The 18,625-nt window shown below is 32.7% G+C and overlaps 1 protein-coding gene across 2 annotated transcripts in view; it reads left to right on the forward strand.

Moving 5' to 3' along the window:
• The first annotated feature begins 1,865 nt into the window (after positions 1–1,865).
• Positions 1,866–18,625, forward strand: part of LOC100747989 (poly(A)-specific ribonuclease PARN) — a 20,019-nt gene continuing 3,259 nt past the window's right edge. The window contains exons 1-11 of one of the 2 annotated variants that reach the window (XM_024372096.2): positions 1,866–2,045; positions 5,025–5,238; positions 5,598–5,873; positions 5,949–6,231; positions 6,307–6,428; positions 6,509–6,735; positions 6,809–6,878; positions 6,948–7,003; positions 7,079–7,165; positions 7,259–7,451; positions 18,436–18,524. In XM_024372096.2, the coding sequence (XP_024227864.1) occupies positions 2,027–2,045; positions 5,025–5,238; positions 5,598–5,873; positions 5,949–6,231; positions 6,307–6,428; positions 6,509–6,735; positions 6,809–6,878; positions 6,948–7,003; positions 7,079–7,165; positions 7,259–7,451; positions 18,436–18,524 (1,636 nt within the window). In that variant the 5' untranslated portion in view covers positions 1,866–2,026. Of the gene's footprint in view, positions 2,046–5,024; positions 5,239–5,597; positions 5,874–5,948; positions 6,232–6,306; positions 6,429–6,508; positions 6,736–6,808; positions 6,879–6,947; positions 7,004–7,078; positions 7,166–7,258; positions 7,452–18,435; positions 18,624–18,625 lie in introns of both variants that reach the window. The other variant, XM_003494618.3, reaches the window with a different exon arrangement.

The following is an 18,625-nucleotide window of genomic DNA, read 5'->3' on the forward strand; positions in this document are numbered from 1 at the left end:
ATAGAATAGAGTAAAACAAATTCATATAATCCATACACACTCCAAACTACAGAAAATACCTAATATAATTCTTGAGTTCGTAGGTAACTAGATTTCATATTTCAAGGCTAGAAAAACAATTCCGTAACATAAAAAATTGAAGGAAATTATTCATAATTTCCCATTATTAAAAAATTCATGTAATAGCTTTTCTGTGTCGATACATGATTAAAAAATAGTTTATAATTTAATAGAAAAGTTGCTTAAGATATTGAAATGTAGTTACTATGTACTTAACAGTAGTATGTTCTGTTCATATCTCGAGTGTGATTTACGACGTAAGATCGCAAACTCTGGAAACGTAGACTTACTTTAAATAAATTGCATTTTAAGGAGAAGCGTTGCGACACCTGTACAAATCATTTTGAAAGATCGTTAAATGCTTTTTATTTCAGAGAATTACCAGTTGAATGATTCGTCGGAAAGAAAGCGGAATTTTTCAAGCTTAAGGTGAACAGGACGATATACGTGTGAAAGTATTTTACCAAGATTCCAGCCCCATTGGAACAATCTATCCGGTTATTTCGCTATAGGATTGATCGGATACAATTTATCTTAAATTTTATTCGAATAGATTTTCTCGCACGCTATTTTAGGAATGCGTTATATGGTTTCATAAAACGTTCATGATATGCAATTGTCCATTATCATATTACGATCTAGATGTCTATTTCTGTTTAAAACAAAATCTTTTCCATTAACTTAAAATAGTTTCCCATTAGTATAAAGTGAAAATCATTTTTTAGTTACATACAATAAGTACAATTCTATGGATGATATTACAATAATATCAACAATGTATCAATAATAACGTAGATAAGGGACTTATGAGCGTGGTCATGTGAAACGTATATATCGTGTGACTTTAGTTCTAGAGTTCGACTATAGATTGCCTGATATGCCTTTTCTTTTCTCACTAGTGGTATCTATATTCATCTTTTACTATATAAACAGACCTTTAAGGGTACTCTTCAATAGGAAATGACGAAACACATTGCCTGATTGTACAGTGACTGAATATAATCCTTGCATGGACGTAATTCTGATCCTTTCTACTTAATTTCAATTTTTTATTTTTATTGAAATTCAATGATATTATACATTCATATTTCGAATATGTTTTCTAATTTTCTTATATCTGTATTTGGTTGTCATACTTTTAACATGTTGAAGCCAAAAAATATTATATACATGTTCAACTTTATTAAATAATAGTAGTAAATAACTTTCATAATTGGTAAAAAATGTTAGTATAGAAATATTTTTTATTGAGTACTATTTCTAATAGCATATCTATTTATTTTCTATAAAAGAAAAACATAAATAGACAGGTAATAACACTAATGGTAAAAAATTTTGAATAATAATAATAAACATACGGATTAAATATTTCTAAAAGCTATGTAGGAGAGAGGAAATTTCCTCTCTGATAGTATGTAGTGCTGTTTGAAGTATTGTGGAAATATAAAATTCTATACTTTATTGCGATTATTCGATCATTAAATATGCTATTCTACATTTTACTCATTATATCATACGGAATTTCATAAAAGACTTTTCATTCAAACTATCACAAGCGAGATCTCGTCTATGCTAGTATTATACAGAGTCGATAACGTCACATGTGACATGAAAATGATGACCTCAAAAACGTGGGACACAAAAAAGCATTAAGCATCAGATCCGTGATGTACCATCTACTCTGTAGCTCATCGGTAGTTACGTTACGTTAGATTTTCAAACATAATAAATGCAGCGTGGGGAAATAGTATGTCAGTTATACACCAGATGGCAATCCATGTATGATGTTATTTTTATCTATAGAGTCCTCATTCTGATTTACTTACTTAATGTGGTCAACTACGAGAAGATCGTGTAGGATCGATGGACCCCGTTAATTTTCGCGTCTAATTTCAGTTCCGGGAAAGAAATAGAAGATGTCCGTTGTAAGTTCAGTGTAGATAAGTAAGAGCAAGGTTAAAAAAAGATGGAAGTGACTTCTTTGAGTGAGTAATCGTAAAAAATAAACATTATACTGTCGGCTTTTATGATGATTGAGTGTGGGATTATTTATAATTATTACATTTATAATTATATTTATGATATTGTAGTTTCTCTATAATTAATTTGTAATATGAAGATTCTATACACGAACACGTTGTTTATTTAAAATTAAACGTATGAAAATGTGAACAGTTATCAGGAAAAGATTAAATTAGAGCATAAAACAAAATTTGTCTTTCTCACGTGACGTGCTATTGTTGCTGCATAGATTTTGATAAAATTTTGTAACTACTTTATGAAATTGTAGTATTACATATGTAACTTATAAACTTTTGGTGGAAACGTTTTATATAATATTGTGTTTTTTATATCTCTTGATAACTAATATGATTGTTTGAAAGTAATCTACAGCTTTTTAGGTTATGATGTTTTGTATGATTTGGAGTGGATATAGTAAATTTCAGCGTTTATTGAGATGTAATTGGCGCAATAAACAAAATGCTGAAGATGGAATTATTGTGAATTCGTGGTAGAAAATATAATATTTTTAACAAAATGCATTGCAATCGCAAGAATTCAGCAGTATCCAGCAATGTAAGCGTCAATCACAGTGTGCAAGAAAGAAATCAAAGTAATGTACAGTATTACAATAACACTATCATAATGATATTATAACATAGTAATATTATGGAAACAATGGATATATATATATATATATATATATATATATATATATATATATATATATATATATATATATATATATATATATATATATATATATATATATATATATATATATATATATATATATATATATATATATATATATATATATATATATATATATATATATATATATATATATATATATATATATATATATATATATATATATATATATATATATATATATATATATATATATATATATATATATATATATATATATATATATATATATATATATATATATATATATATATATATATATATATATATATATATATATATATATATATATATATATATATATATATATATATATATATATATATATATATATATATATATATATATATATATATATATATATATATATATATATATATATATATATATATATATATATATATATATATATATATATATATATATATATATATATATATATATATATATATATATATATAGCTGATATATATATATATATATATATCCATGAAAAATTTAACAACCAATCTCTCAATATAATACTATTTATCTATATATATATCCATAAAAAATTTAACAATCAATCTCTCAATATAATACTATTTATCTATTTTTGTATAACTGTGTATTTCTAAAATATCATTGCAAATAATAAACTCTATTAATCGAATTTAATATATTAGGCAATATACTATATGTCATCTATATAAAAGGGAGATATATAGTTATTTTAGAGTTATATAAGGTTAGACTTAGATAATTATCTATAAATAATATGAACGTCATACTGATATAGCGTAGCTAAAATAATGAAAATATGAATATTATAATTTTTGATTCAATTTAATTTATATATTTGCAGGAACTGAAAATATAAGTTTAATGTTTTATATTAATATGACTTTCTTCACTTCATAGCCTGATCCATTTCCTACTATAAGTAATTAAAAATATTTAAATAGTAACTATGAATAAAATATTTTTCAATACTATGCTTATCCGAAATATGTTGACGTTGTATTATATGTAATTTTATTTTTTGTTTATATATATGCATCATTAGGTATTGCTAATTATCTTTATTCTCAAAATATCAAACTAATCACAAATAGATACTTTGGTTATACAATCTGTATATTTCAAAATTTAAGCAAGAAAGATTGTTATTATTGCGAAAGGATATTTTTATTTTAAACATGTTTTCTTGCATGGATATAAGTTTATTAAGTATATTTAGATAAGAAGAAAAGATTACATCTATTAAGTGTATCGTTAAAGCATTTAAGTGATTAATATAACTATAGAGCTATTACTTTCAATGTGATTCTTATCTTTTTTTATTAAATTGTTTCAATAATTCATGTAATTTATTTTGTATTACATTTTTGAATGACTTTTTATTTATTATCTGAGTTAAATTTCGATATTCTTCAAATTAATATTATATATATAATGTATATTTATAAATTTTCTCCAATGATAATGATCAAGTCAGATCAGTGCCTGCTATTACTTTATCTTTAGTTGGAATTATTTGAAATGAAAAAATTCTCGAGTATTTACTTTTCTAAATGTTGAATGTTATTTTCTAAGTATATGTAGCGTGCAAACAAAATCTTTGTATGAAAATGAAAATATAGTTTATACATATATATATTTCACAATTTGAAAATTTGCGTTACCTTTTTTCTCGGAGAAATCCCGCGCTTCTCTATTACATCTGGTTGCAATGTTGAATTCATTTTATAACGTCGCATCATGAATTTCGTCACAATTATTTATGCATAGTACTATTTTGCATAGAACATTATAAAAATAACATAGTGTAGTGATTAATTACTTATTTATTACACTAATTTAACAATAACTATCGCACTGTGACGCGGACCAATGCGTTAGATTTGAAAATCCTAAAAGCACTACATGCTACCAACCTTTGATCACTGAAGACGTCCTTTCCGTATATCAGCGCGAAATTGAATTACTACTATGTTTCAAATTAATATATTTTTCTAGTTTTATTCTTAAATTTAATATATACATGTAATAATTTATCATAAATGAAAAAGATGCATCGTTGTTGTTATACTTGATTAATATTTATTATAATGTAATAATAAATGTTATCAATAATTAATAATGATTCTATAAATAATTCTAAAAATTCCTTTCTCAATCATCACGAATATATATGAAGTAGGATATAAACAAAGTAACTAAAATCAATGCAATGTTTGATACAAGTAAAGTTTCGAAAATTTTTACAGATTTTCAAGAAGTCCTTGTGGAATTGGACGAAGTTATAAAAAGTGCAACATTCCTTGCCATTGATGGTGAATTTACAGGACTGAATTCAGGGCCTGATGCTGGTGCCTTTGACACACCTGCTCAGTATTATGCAAATTTGAGATCGGGATCAATGGATTTTCTTCTAATACAATTTGGCCTTTCTGTATTTACATTCAATACACAAACTCAAAAGTACGAAGTTGATCTTAATAAACACTTTTGCAATTTTAACTGAATAAAATGTTTTCAAATTAAAATTTCATGCATTAATATTTTACTAAATAGATAAATATATGGCATATATATAATAGATTTTTGTAAATACCTATTATTTTTCAAGTACTAAATATTCTTGCTAATTTGAAAATTTATTAAAGTAATTTTTTATTCAGTTAAGTTAATAATCCAGTTAATAAGTATCAACATTTTCGGCAGCTATAATATTAATTTACTATTATAAACTGATTGTATGTCTGATTGCTTATTAACAGGGTGTTCGTATCTATATATATTTCCAGATTTGTGTTAATATAATCGTTCTTTTTTTGTAGGTACAATCAACGATCATACAATTTTTACGTTTTTCCGCGCCCCCTAAATCGTACAGCTCCGGATTTGAGATTCATGTGTCAGACATCCAGTATGTCGTTTTTAGCATCGCAAGAATTCGACTTCAATAAACTTTTCAAATTAGGCATTCCTTACTTAACAGCAAGCGAAGAAGAAAAATTGATCAAACGATTGGAGGAGAAGCAAAAGATAAGGGATGAAACATTAGAGATTTTGCCTATTACGGATGTTGAGAGGCCTCAGATCGAAGATATTTGGTAAAAATAATTTTAGTTTTAAACAACGTTTCTCCATCATTAATATAAACGAAATTTAATTGAAAACCATTTTAGTAGAAAGATGGATGAATTCATCACTTCTGAAGAAGAAGAACTAGTGATTGATAAGTGTAGTGCTTTTATTAGACGACTAGTTTATCAGGAAGCAAAGCTGAGGTGGCCAAATAAATTGAGGATTGAAAGTAAAATGGAGAATTTTGGATGTAATCTCGTTGTACAAAGATTAGGAACTAAAGAAGAAGAAGAACAAAGGGAGATTGAAAAAAGAGAGAAAGAAAGAGAAGAAATTCAACATGCAGTTGGATTAAGTATACTCATGAGAAAAATTTCAGATTCTGTGCGTTTTGTTAATCGTGTTTAATTTATCAAGTAAGTGAGGTGTAATCTATAATGATACATATTTTTATTTCAGGGAAAGTTATTAGTTGGTCATAATATGTTACTAGATCTCTGTCATATAATACATCAATTTTTTGGATATTTGCCAGAATCATATTTGGAATTTAAGTCTCTTCTTCATGGTCTATTTCCAAGGTAAGAGTTTCCTACGTTTTTTCTGAACATTACTGTTATATTTTAATAAATATGATTATTATATGATATTTTTTTTATAGAATTTTAGATACAAAAATAATTTGCCATTCGCAGCAATTCAAGGAAAATGTACCATCGTCGAATTTAGGTATATTGCTAGAAACAGTTAGTAAATCACCGTTTAAAATTACAGAAGTGGAACCTATCGATGGCAGAAGTTATTCAACGCTGACAGAAAAATGTCACGAGGCCGGTTACGATGCATATATAACTGGAATATGTTTCATTGCATTGTCTAATTATCTTGGTTAGTAACTGACATGATTTTATCCTAAGAACATGATCTGTAAACTTTTTTCGCTAGGAATATTCCTTTTCAGGTTCCTTACAAAACCCCGAAGTGCCGATAGTTTTATCGGATTCATCATTACTCGACCCTTTTCTAAACAAGTAGGTGTTATTACATTTAATATCATTTATCATGTCTATTATAGTGTTTAATTTATTATTTTGTTATAGACTCCTCATAGCAAGATTGAAAGATATTCCGTACATAAACCTTGTCGGAGAAGATCGTAAGTAAATCTTACCTTTTTATTCATATATTTTAAGGTGAATCTTATGTTAATAATATATGTTTTCTTTGTCAGCTAATCCAAATAGAGATCATATATTACATATAACATTCCCAAAAGAGTGGAGGTTTAATGATATATCTCAATTGTTTAGTCCGTTTGGTAAGTATACAGTTACAAAATTCTTTCATTTATTAGATAATCCGCACCAACATTTATGTTATTATTTTAATGTAATTGATATAACTATTACAGGAGGTGTGCATGTGTCATGGTTAAATGACACGTCTGCATATATAGGACTACACCGTCGAGATCAAGTTAACGCAGTAATGAAAATTCTAGGTAAAACGAATACCTATAAGATTCAAAGGTATGCTGATTATCAAGCTTCTCTAGGGGTGACCGTTGGCGCAGGAGATCGTAAACGGAAATTATCCTCGTATGAGTAAGCATAATTACAATGAATACACATATATTTTTAGTTTGGAATCAAACGATTTATTCTTAATGAAACATTCTTACATCACAGGTTTCTTAACTTTAAACAACCCTTGAATAACCTTTAACATATTCACTACCAGCATCACACTATCACCACATCTGTGATATTCAGATTTTATTTTTCAAGTTTATATACAGGTTGTTAACGCTATTAGTACCCAGTATTCTTCTCGTAAATGATAAATATGAGGAAAAAATGAAAGAGAAAAAAGACGAATGGTTATAAATCAACTACATATTCACGATAATATCTCTTTATGAAAAACAAGGAAAGATGAAATGGAATACCCTTGTATCTATGTTTTCTTTGTCTTACATATGATAAATTCTACAAAATTAAAGTTAAAATATTTTTGAGTTTAATCAGTGTCCGGCCATGTCACTCTATTTATCTTTTTTTCGTAGAATGACAAAAGGATTCGATTTATGCAAACAAAAGGGAAGCCTTTCATTAAAAGAAAAACTAGTGCAGCTGCAAAATGAACATGCATTTTTCTACTTGCAAAAAAGGTATTATCGTGAATACGTATTTCATTTACAACCATTCATCTTCTTTCTCTTTCATTTTTTCCTCGTACTTATCGTTTACCGTCTGAGAAAAACATTGGCCAAACTACTAATAGCGTGAACAGCCTGTATATGATTGTATGTATGTGTAGTAATAATTCAAAAAACAGAACATAGTATCCGGTAAACGTATTGCTTTAATTCAGTATAATGGCAAACGTGTTAACTATCTCCTCTACACCACCTATGAATCTTATATAAATGAAACTTTTCCCCAATTTTGAACAATTAAGGCAACATATTATGCAGATGTAATGTTGCATTATGTCGTGCCTCTTGATATAAAATTACCAAGTTTCCCTCGTTAATTTCTCAGCTTCTCGATAGTTACGACTGTTTTTTTCTCTTGGCTCGTTGATTTATTGCTTTTCGATCATGCATTTCGCTCAATCGCCGTAATTTCTATCGACTAATTTTATTGCTTGTCGCGAACATCTACAGCGGTATCTTCGATGAATGAGCATAATGATGGTAACGAGTGGCGGCACATAGCTCAGTCCATCATAGTCATAAGTTATCTTAGCCAAGGATGATACTGTTGATATCGCGGGATGCGGGATATTAAACGCTGGCAAGAGGTAGCGTTTCATAGTTTAAAAGAAGGAAGTTAACGCGTTATAGGAGAGTGCGGAATGAGTTGCGCGTGTGCACAATAATAATTTCAAGCGAGCATCGCCGCAAAGCGGACAGAAGGGGTGTGGATGAGCAGAGGGAGACAACGTTTCAAGCTATAGTCGACTTCTGAGAATTTCCTGTACACGAAAGATTTGCATAGGGTCGTAGAGCTCATTTTAAATTAATGCCAGCGACGCTTGTTACACGCGTGTCTTGACTTCCTCTTTCTCCTGCTTCCCATGCCGCCTGTACTCTTCTTCTCTCTCTTGTGCTTGGTTCGTTCGATGCTTCTTCTTTCTTCGTCCACTCTTTTGCCACTTCGTTCCTTCTCGTGATCATCATGATGCTAAAGTCGCCAGTAAATCAGAGTTCCTCGCCCTTGCCGACGGAACTTATCGGATGCGCCGATCGAGTATCGATCTGGCGAGTATCAATAAATTGATCGATGCGTATTGAAAAATGACTTCTAAGCTATGATTAATGAACCTACAAGATTTACGAATGAAATCGAAAGAGGGAATTAATGTTGTTTCATATAATGTTAGACACAAGTACTTTAGCAAGTAGTAACTTGGACTTTCTTAATTATATGTTTTAGATGGGTATGTTGTAAATTATTCCAGGAGGAAACTTGTTATTATATGGTTGAAAAATTATATGTCAACTTTGACTTTTTGACGATGTTGTAGGAGTTGGACAGAGTGGAAGAAAATTATGTCTTTTCTTTTACCTTCATATTACCCTACACATTTTAAGATGTATTTAACGAAATTGGTTATTAGCTAATGTTATGCAGTTCTAAATAGATAAAACGGATATATATATATATAATTCTCTTAATCAATACAATTATTATTATACCGCAAGTTGGAAAATGGTTACAATTTGGTCGATTAATCAAAGATAATATCCTTATTTATTATTAATTTTTATTTAAAAATGTACTTAATATTGATATTTTTGCAAGAAGAGATTTGAAAAAAAATAAAGTCCTTCATCGTGTCTTTCTACAAAATAAGCAATTTTTATATTCAGTGGATTAACTAGAAACCTTATATCTCAAATGTAGTACTGTCAAGATATTCCATGTAATATTCAAAACGATTGATTACTCATATATAGATACATAATACTTTATAATTTATAAAATAATAAGCCAAATCTAATTTAGTTTTCCCAAAGCTTTTGTGAAATCCCTCGTGTGAAAGTAGGAAAGGAAATGGAGAGAATATTTTTCTTTTTTTATTGTTTGTTTGAGGTCACACTCACCTCTTATGGTTATTAGTGACCAAGTTGAGAATGATCAGTGGAACAAAACCTATCCGTATTAAATTGTACTATATAAACCGATATGTTTAAGAAAATTTAGAGAATTGAGAATTTAGAGAAAATTTAGAGAAAATTTGGAATGAAAAGACAGCTTGAAACCGCCCGTAGAGTCGAATCGCGGCGACATATAATACCCTGCCCGATCGCGACTATTACGAGTACAAACGAGCCGCATTGCACACGTGCGAATAAAAGCAAAAGTATGCTGGTATTAGGGTCTTGATTAGAATAATGTAACACGCTTCGAATAACGTGTCGTGTCGCTCGACGAGGACGCGACCGCAATGCAAATGCACGCGTATGAATCAGTTACATCTGACACGTGGACAGCTACTGCGGATGGATTCTCAAATTGGAATCGGAGGATACACTTCTTTACTAAAAAAAAAAAAAAAAAAAAAAAAAAAAATTTTTTTTTTTTTTTTTTTTTTTTTTTTTTTTTTTTTTTTTTTTTTTTTTTTTTTTTTTTTTTTTTTTTTTTTTTTTTTTTTTTTAAACAGACGCAAGATTAGGGGGTATGAATATCGATTTGCTTGTACGAGTATTCAAGTGGAAGGTTTAATAATAAAGACTATGATTTACACCTGTACACGATTTTCTTATTGCGTACAAATTATTACACTGTACTAATCGTAACGATTTCTTAACATCTGTTGTTTCTAATCGTTTATTAAAAAAGAGAATAATTGTGTGTTCATCCCGAATAGAAAAATTATCATTTTTAAGATCGTTCCGCGTAACTGTTATCTTTTCAAAAAAAAAAAAAAAAAAAAAAAGAAAATGCTACATATGTGCTCGCAATCAAACTAGTTCGTTGGTGAGTATCCTGTACCAGTTTCTTCTGTTCATTTTACCGTTTAGTTACTATGCTGTTGAATTATCAACATTATTATACGTCGCACGAAATGATTAAAGATACTCATTCGTTCGACAGCTATGTACATAATTAATGCAACACAAAATGTTAAGTATGTATTTAGTTAGGTACAAGAATTCAGGACGCGAGACTTTGATGATCTATAAGAAATTTGAAAGATTTTATGTTCTCTAGGAGAAGACATAACAGCTACTAATGATAACTAGACTGCGGATGTTCGTGTATTTATAGCACATTTAAACGTGCAAAAATGTATATACAAACTATCCACGGTAAAGTGCGTAATCTATAATTTAATATTTCAGGAGTGAAACATATCTCTAGAGATCCTTCATTTCCTTGCATTCATAAAAATCTGAATTTGTCAAGCTAAGGAAATTTTACGAAATTTCTAACGATAATTACTACCTCTGTTGAATCGCTGTACATTTTTGTTCACTTTCTTTTTGACTTGTTCTACCTTGACCATAGGCATTTTTTATCGAACCAAACGGCCCATTGATAAACAATATTTTGGATTCTGTAGGTTGGTCAGAAACTTCTTAAATTAACATCGTTATTCTATAAGCAAGGTTAATTAATTAATTAATTCTATTCATTTACAGTATCTTCATAAATTCAAATTTAGTTAATTCTTTATACTCCTCGTTATCAATAAATACTTAACATCGATCATGTCTAGTAAGTTTAGTTCCTACTGTATCCAAGTTTCATCGAGCATAACTCGTTAAAAATTACAATTTCTAAGCCCAAGTATTTATATAAGTACTTAAAAATTCACCCTGAAAAATAAACCATCTCCCTGCGCACAAGTTACAGGAATTTAATTCCATTCGAAATCACTTTCCTCGTTACAATCCCAGGACGGCACGCGAACATTTATTCTCCCCCGAGCGACAAGAACATTGTACTCCCGTAATTGCTTAATTACCCTCGCCATGCGTCATTCGCGTTTACCCGAATGTACCGCGCCGTGCTAAATGCACGGCTATTAGAATCGCAAATACGCCGTGGCCGCGGCGTATTATCGCGGTATTTATTTGCCAACTATAAATAAGAACGCCAGCAGATACAGCGACAATTTATAATGGTCAACGTGTGGCCCGGTAATAGCCGTATAAATTACAATTTGAGTTGAACACCGGCGCGCCGTTTTTTCTTTCTCAGTGGATCTCGCTTTCTTAAAACGCCATTTAAATCATATCGATCGGAAAAGTCGTGGCCTCAACACACACATACGCACTCGTCTGATTTCTTTGCGTTCTCCGACGTGGTTGCTCGGATCCGGTCGGAAAATTCTTCGCGACTTTAATCCTTCATTTTTTCATTCCCCCTCCGCGTCTGCTTTATGATTCGCCGAAGTACATAATGAACACGCCGTAGCCGGACGCACGTGTATCTCTTACCTAGTCTTGGGCATGAGTGCGCGTGTGCGTGTGCATGTGCGTGTTCGGTACTCTGGCATGCCCCATAAGCATATATCACTTGGCGGTACCAATGCATCACTCCGCAAACGCGCGCCAACACCATCGCGGACTGCTTCTGTGTCGCATGCGACTTTTATCTGTTGCCGCGTTCTGGAGTGCCCCAGCTATCCTTCGGTCGTGTGCACGAGAAGCTTCTTTCCTTTGGACGAAGCTTTCGTGTCACGCGGAAACACCGTGCGCGACCAGTAATTTATCGACGATGTTGGTTCGCGTGCCGTGACTGCACGCGCCTATCCACGGACATAGTTTCGATACCCTCGCGGTGCTTTATTAATTTTGAGTACTCTTGTTTGTTATTGTCGCTTGTCTCGTTTATTCTTTTTTACCAAGAAAGACTGGTCGTGTGTGATTATTCTTTTGAAATAGGGTTTGTTCTAGGCTTTACATCTGGTTCGTTCCTATGGTTAAGTGGTTTGAGGCAAGCGGAGGTGGATCGAAGGTGGACGAAAGTGCAGATTGTAGGGAAATTTGTACGTTTGTTTTGTTATCGAAGTATCGCGAAAATTGGTTATAGCGTAATCGGTTTGAAGATGGTTGATATGAGGATGAAAAATGATACAAGTCTCATCCTTACTTTATAATCGATAGTATAAAGGACTTTCAATTATATTATTCATTTTCGTTTATAGAAAGATAACGTTGCTGTATTAATTGAATAGCTTACAATGCTCGTATTGAATAAATATAGCGTACGTTATTCGAATATATTAGTCTGATTATCGTTAAGTGCAGTTAACGTCTGCAACAAGTTTTAACTTTTGTTCGACTTGTTTCGTAGTATATCCTTAATTAATCGTTAACGTAGTGTAAATAGGATCAGGCGGAGTGCAGTGAAACGTATTATGTCAGTTTTTCTTTGTAACGTTAGTTAAAAAGGAAATGTTATTGACATTATACTTTTAAAAACGCATTAATAATTTTATTATCGAGCGAATAGGCATTTGCATTCCGAGGACGTTGATAAAACAAATCGAACAAAGTATTATCAGTTTAAAATTATAATTTGCTCTGCAAATGAAAGCAGACGGTAATATCTCATTACCCCGCGTGTAATTAAAACTTTTCTTCGTGCGCGCAAGAAACAGCGGTGACGAAGAGTCTGGTCACTTTGCATATCTGGCGGCGTAACTACACCCTGGTGATTTCAATGGACAGCCCGCGAATCGAAGCAATTCGCGGCAAGTAATGACGATTTACGAGGCGGATCACTGTGCGGCTGTGCATTAAGCTATTAATATCAACCGGCGCGGCGGGACATTAACCCTCGGCCCAGCTAGATTACTTCCCACCTTCGAAAGGAATCGCACGTAGCACGCCTATTAAATGTTATTTATTGCAACGGCAATTCGTTTATTAAAGAGATTATTAGACATCTACTTCGGTTGCGTCGGTATCGAGCCGGTGAGTTGATCGCAATAAATTCCTGCTCGTCACCATGCAGCAAGTGGTACGAACGACGCGAACGTTGTAGCAACAGTGAGAATTTTTATTACGTCGAACGGCCATTAGGCAGGTCGAACTTGGTCGACACGGTTATCGAACCACGGGACACGAATTTATACTTCGATCGTTCCGAGACTGTTCAATAAATTTCATTTATGCCTCGTATGTTTCATTACTAATGCGGCCAAAAAAAAATTGTCCCATTCTTCCACGTGTGTATATTAATTGCCACGATGAAACAGGTTACCGCGCTCGACCACTCTCGTAATTACCTGCCTTGAAGCGGTGGATCCGATCTGGCCAATACGTAACCTCCTCCAGTGCCGCAGATTAGAAAAAGATTAAAATTTAACCGCGTTCGGGATAAATTGGCTTATTACGGAAAAAGCCAGTAATAACGCTGTAGGATCGCTGATCGTCGAGTGCCATGCCGGTACAATCTAATTGTAAATAATCTTCGCACGGTCAGAAGTGTTATTTTGATAGACAAGAACCATCACTTTGTTTCTTTAGCTTTCGAGGAGGTAACCTAACGTTTTATCTATTTCATCGTAACCGTATGATTTTTAACGTTTTGCAGAACTCTTTTCTGCGACTCAATGAAAAGGAAGTATCGGTAATCAGTAGAGTATTAATAAAAGTATAATGTTTTTGTATCGTTTGATTCCGTGGAATCAATTCCATTGTATTTTAACTGTATGGCATAAATCTTTGAAAGCGAAATTATAATGTTGTGTCGGTATTCTCTAAGTAAGATGTCAACATTCCCAGTGAAGAACGAGGCGCGTTTTATGTAAGTGTCATGTTATCGGGTTGCATGAGATTGACAGAGAAAATAAGAGAAAAAGTGAGACGTATTATATCTGTTAGAAACAGTATTGACGTCTAATGGGTTGGCTTTATGGGAATATCTGATGATATTTTCATGCGCCGAGATAATGTTTGTGGTTTGAAAAACGTACTTGCACCTAGCAGGAGGTAGTAGATTTCCATGCATAATGCAAATACTTTAGAGCAGCTAGTATATCTTGCATCCGAGCACAACCCCTGTATCTGTATTATGCCTTCGGGATCGCGGCTGTAATGCGTTTAACATGCCTCCAATTTTTCTTTTCTTTTTGCAATTTATTTTCATCTTTCACTGTCTTTTTCTTCAAAGTATGTGTATACATACGAGTATTCGTTGGGCTGCTACCTCATTAGCGTTATTTCCGAGTCGATTTCGCATTCTGGGAAATTAATTTTTTCTCTACCCTACCATCAACCTCTTTTTACATTCGAAATTAAGTTACGAAGATCCGCATTAAATCCTTCGAATATCAAAGACAATTCAGGTATTTTAATTTGACGAGAAGAACATAAAGAGCGAAAGAAGTTTGAGAAAACTTTTATTGCGAAATTTAACTCATCTTGTAGTTTTCAAATAGCATTTTCTGTTTAAAATATTGTTGAAAATTCCAGGACATCTACCTGTTTACGTATAGGCTCTCGTTTCAGATTAAACATAAACGAATATCTTATCAGAAAAGAAACTTGTATGGTCGTATGTAACAAATTTAAACTCACTTCGTTCTTTTGATCAAATCATCGTCAGTCTTTCGGAATCTGTAAACTTTCATTGACAATAATATCGTATGGTCACGAATACTTGAAAAACTATGGGGCCGTAACTCGCATCCCTTTACACGCAACACGTTGTCTCGATTCGAGACACGTTCGCATGCATTAACCGGCGAACGCGAATGGGAATATCTAGTTTCGGAATAATAATCGGAATGTCCTGAAATAATTCGAGCTATACTCGCATAGAATTCCTTGTTATTCAATGCTTTCGCGGAAGTTTACGTTTACACAGATACGAGATGCACAAAGTTCAAGGTTTCGGTCCGGGATGTAATAAAATGCTTGGCAGTCACCCGTTGTGTTTGTAGTTATAACGCAGTTACCATTCCGTGAAATGACGAGAGTTATGAACGTAGTAATTGGTCGGGCACGTGGGCGCCTTATTAATACCGCGTTGCCAGCGAGTCTGATCTGTCTGTCTCATAGGATTGCTGCCAGGGTTGTGACAATGGGATCGTACCTCCAACAAAATGCGTTAAGGCTTATTCAAAGGATAAGGACATTCTTTCCTCGAGGATAGCGTCTTTACATTTCTGGAGTAATATCATATCATCCTAACGGTGCGTTGACCTCTTAATTACGAAATTCAGTAAATTACAGGAACTTCTTTCGTGCTTTCGCAATCTAAAATTTATATTAACAGCGTACGTAAATGAATAACTCAATTGTAACGTATATGGCCATTTTACATTATTAATCAATTACTTTTTCTTTGACGTTAACAGTATATGTTGCTGTGTGCGACTACTTGTTTAAAAGTTTATATATGTAATTGCAACATTTTATTGCAGAATTCGTTTCAATCCCTTCGAAAGGATTAGTTTTAATGGAACAATGCACAAGATGGAGCACTACTTGCGCGGACTGAGATTCGCTATATACTGTTGGAAGGGATGCAATGAAACGGGTATACGAATCGTTGCGTATCTTAGGGAGATCGTAAACGACATGTTTTACTAGAATGAATTATTTTTCTAAAAATAAAACCAAGAATTGAACGAATATATGCTAATTTAATTTATTTTTGAACTCGAGCATGCGCCGCAATTACAACACTGCCATAAGGTCTTTATCGTTTATATCATCTACCTGCGCTTTTCCCACCTTTTCAAAAATATTATTTTTTATCTACGCATCTCACGATTTTTTCTACGGCAATCCAATCATTTCTGTACAAATTTGGTGACCAGGATATTAATTCTATTTCTATTTAAAAATCTTTTACATTTTTAACTTTTCCTAATTCCTTCCCTATTTTCTATTCATAATCTCCAAGGTATCAATCAGGTCTAGATCTTTTCGATTACATTCGATTCTCTCACTTGTTATTTTCTCAGTTTCTCCAAGTCTTCCCGCCTTACTCTTACTTTCTTTCTTTTACATTAACTGTCTCTTCCCTTACCATTTCTTTTCTATCTCTTTAAGAACTGGTATTTTCGTTCTGGAGAAAAATTCCCAACTCTTGGTTGCTCGGCCGGCATCGTTGTTGCTCACTGTTATTATTGTTTTTATTATTAAGCAGGTGTCGTATTTAGTATAATTTATCATTATTTCGCACGTTTCGAATCCACGTCGTTTATTTCAACGAAAACAACAAAAGATCTCTAATTACAGATTCATAGCAATCCGCATCAAACCCTCTCGATTTCGAGGTATACGCTTTCATCGAAACCTGTTTCAGCCTCGACAAAGTTCAAGAATAGAGAAAGTATCTTAACGTGATTTACAACCATAAAAATGCACAATTTACACAGCCGTTTCGACTTGTGAATACCGTCAAGTCAAAATATATCCTGAGTTAGGTTCGTTAACGCAGGGGGAGAAGGAGCGATTCGAAGACTCGTTAACTTCAGCCATTCCAGCTGGTGACATGGTTGATGTTCGCGAAAGGCACGGATTGGAAGAAAATTCCCAGTTGACAGGATATCTGACATTCTTGCACTGATCAGCCATACTTAACGACGATGTACACCGCATGCACGCACGTGATGCTGCATATTCATAAGTTGTGGTCACAGTTGCGGTAACATTTCCGCGGCAAGCTTCAACACGTGCACCGAATAAATTCTTCCCACTCTTTAATGCTCGATAGCGCACGATTAAAGGCAATTGATCTATTTTTTGCGTAAACTTTGCCCAATAATCGTGCTCGTTCGGTATAAAAGTAATCGGTACAATGCGTACACGGGAGAGAGATCGACGCCTTTTTATGCACGATCGCGAAATGCGTATGTAAACACGACAAATACGCGTGACTTGTACCCGTGAATGTTTCGAACGTTCGAGCACAGTATCCTGCGTATAGAAAATTTTACATATCTCAACATATTACAGCAGTTAGACAGATACACAACAGGATATGGTTGCACGAAAATGATTGCAAAATGATGTATGTAAGAAACGTTGATTGTACGATATCGCGCGTGGTTTACGAACAACAGAATTCTAACTTTGACTCGGTTGTTCTGTCAATTAGCCATTTGGTCCTTCGTATCAACGTATATACATTTACAGTAGTGTTTAGTTTGATTGCTGTAAACGTTTGGATTATGTATGATATTTGTAATGTTGTTTAAAACTGACGTTCCTCGATGATCGAAAGAAAAATTTCTCTTCGTCCTTTGCTTCGTATATTCTCTGTCTCAATGTATATAGTAGACTATAAACTATTCGATATGCGAATCAAGTCTATGGGTAGAGTTGATACTCTGAAATTTTGCAAATGGTCGGAAAAAATAGAAATAACTGACACTAAAAGATAATTTATATAAAAATAGAATAACTATGTATTTACTTGTAGCGGTGAACAAGTGCCTCCGAACACTCGCCATTAATGTAATTTCTGCCTTGGCATTTAATGAATTTCTCAATAACTCTTTACGCCTTTAATTTTACTCGTCTACTTTTAGGACATAGAATTTTTATAAAAAAAAAAAAAGGTTATGTCAAAGAGGATAGCGCCTATTTTGGTACTTTTTGTATTGTAGGGCTGTCTCGCCGAAGAAAGGGGAAAACTCCGTGCCAACGAACGGCGTGAAGACCACTAAGGACGACGATGGCTGGGAAGTAGCCACAGGTAATGACCCCGAATTATCATCAGAGTCCATCATCCCTTGCTCCTATCCTCATGAACGATCGAGAGCCACGTCGAGGCCCCGTGGAAGTTATCACGAGGCC

The sequence above is a fragment of the Bombus impatiens genome, unplaced genomic scaffold, assembly GCF_000188095.3.
Source record: "Bombus impatiens unplaced genomic scaffold, BIMP_2.2 scf_3007, whole genome shotgun sequence".
Lineage (NCBI taxonomy): Eukaryota > Metazoa > Arthropoda > Insecta > Hymenoptera > Apidae > Bombus > Bombus impatiens.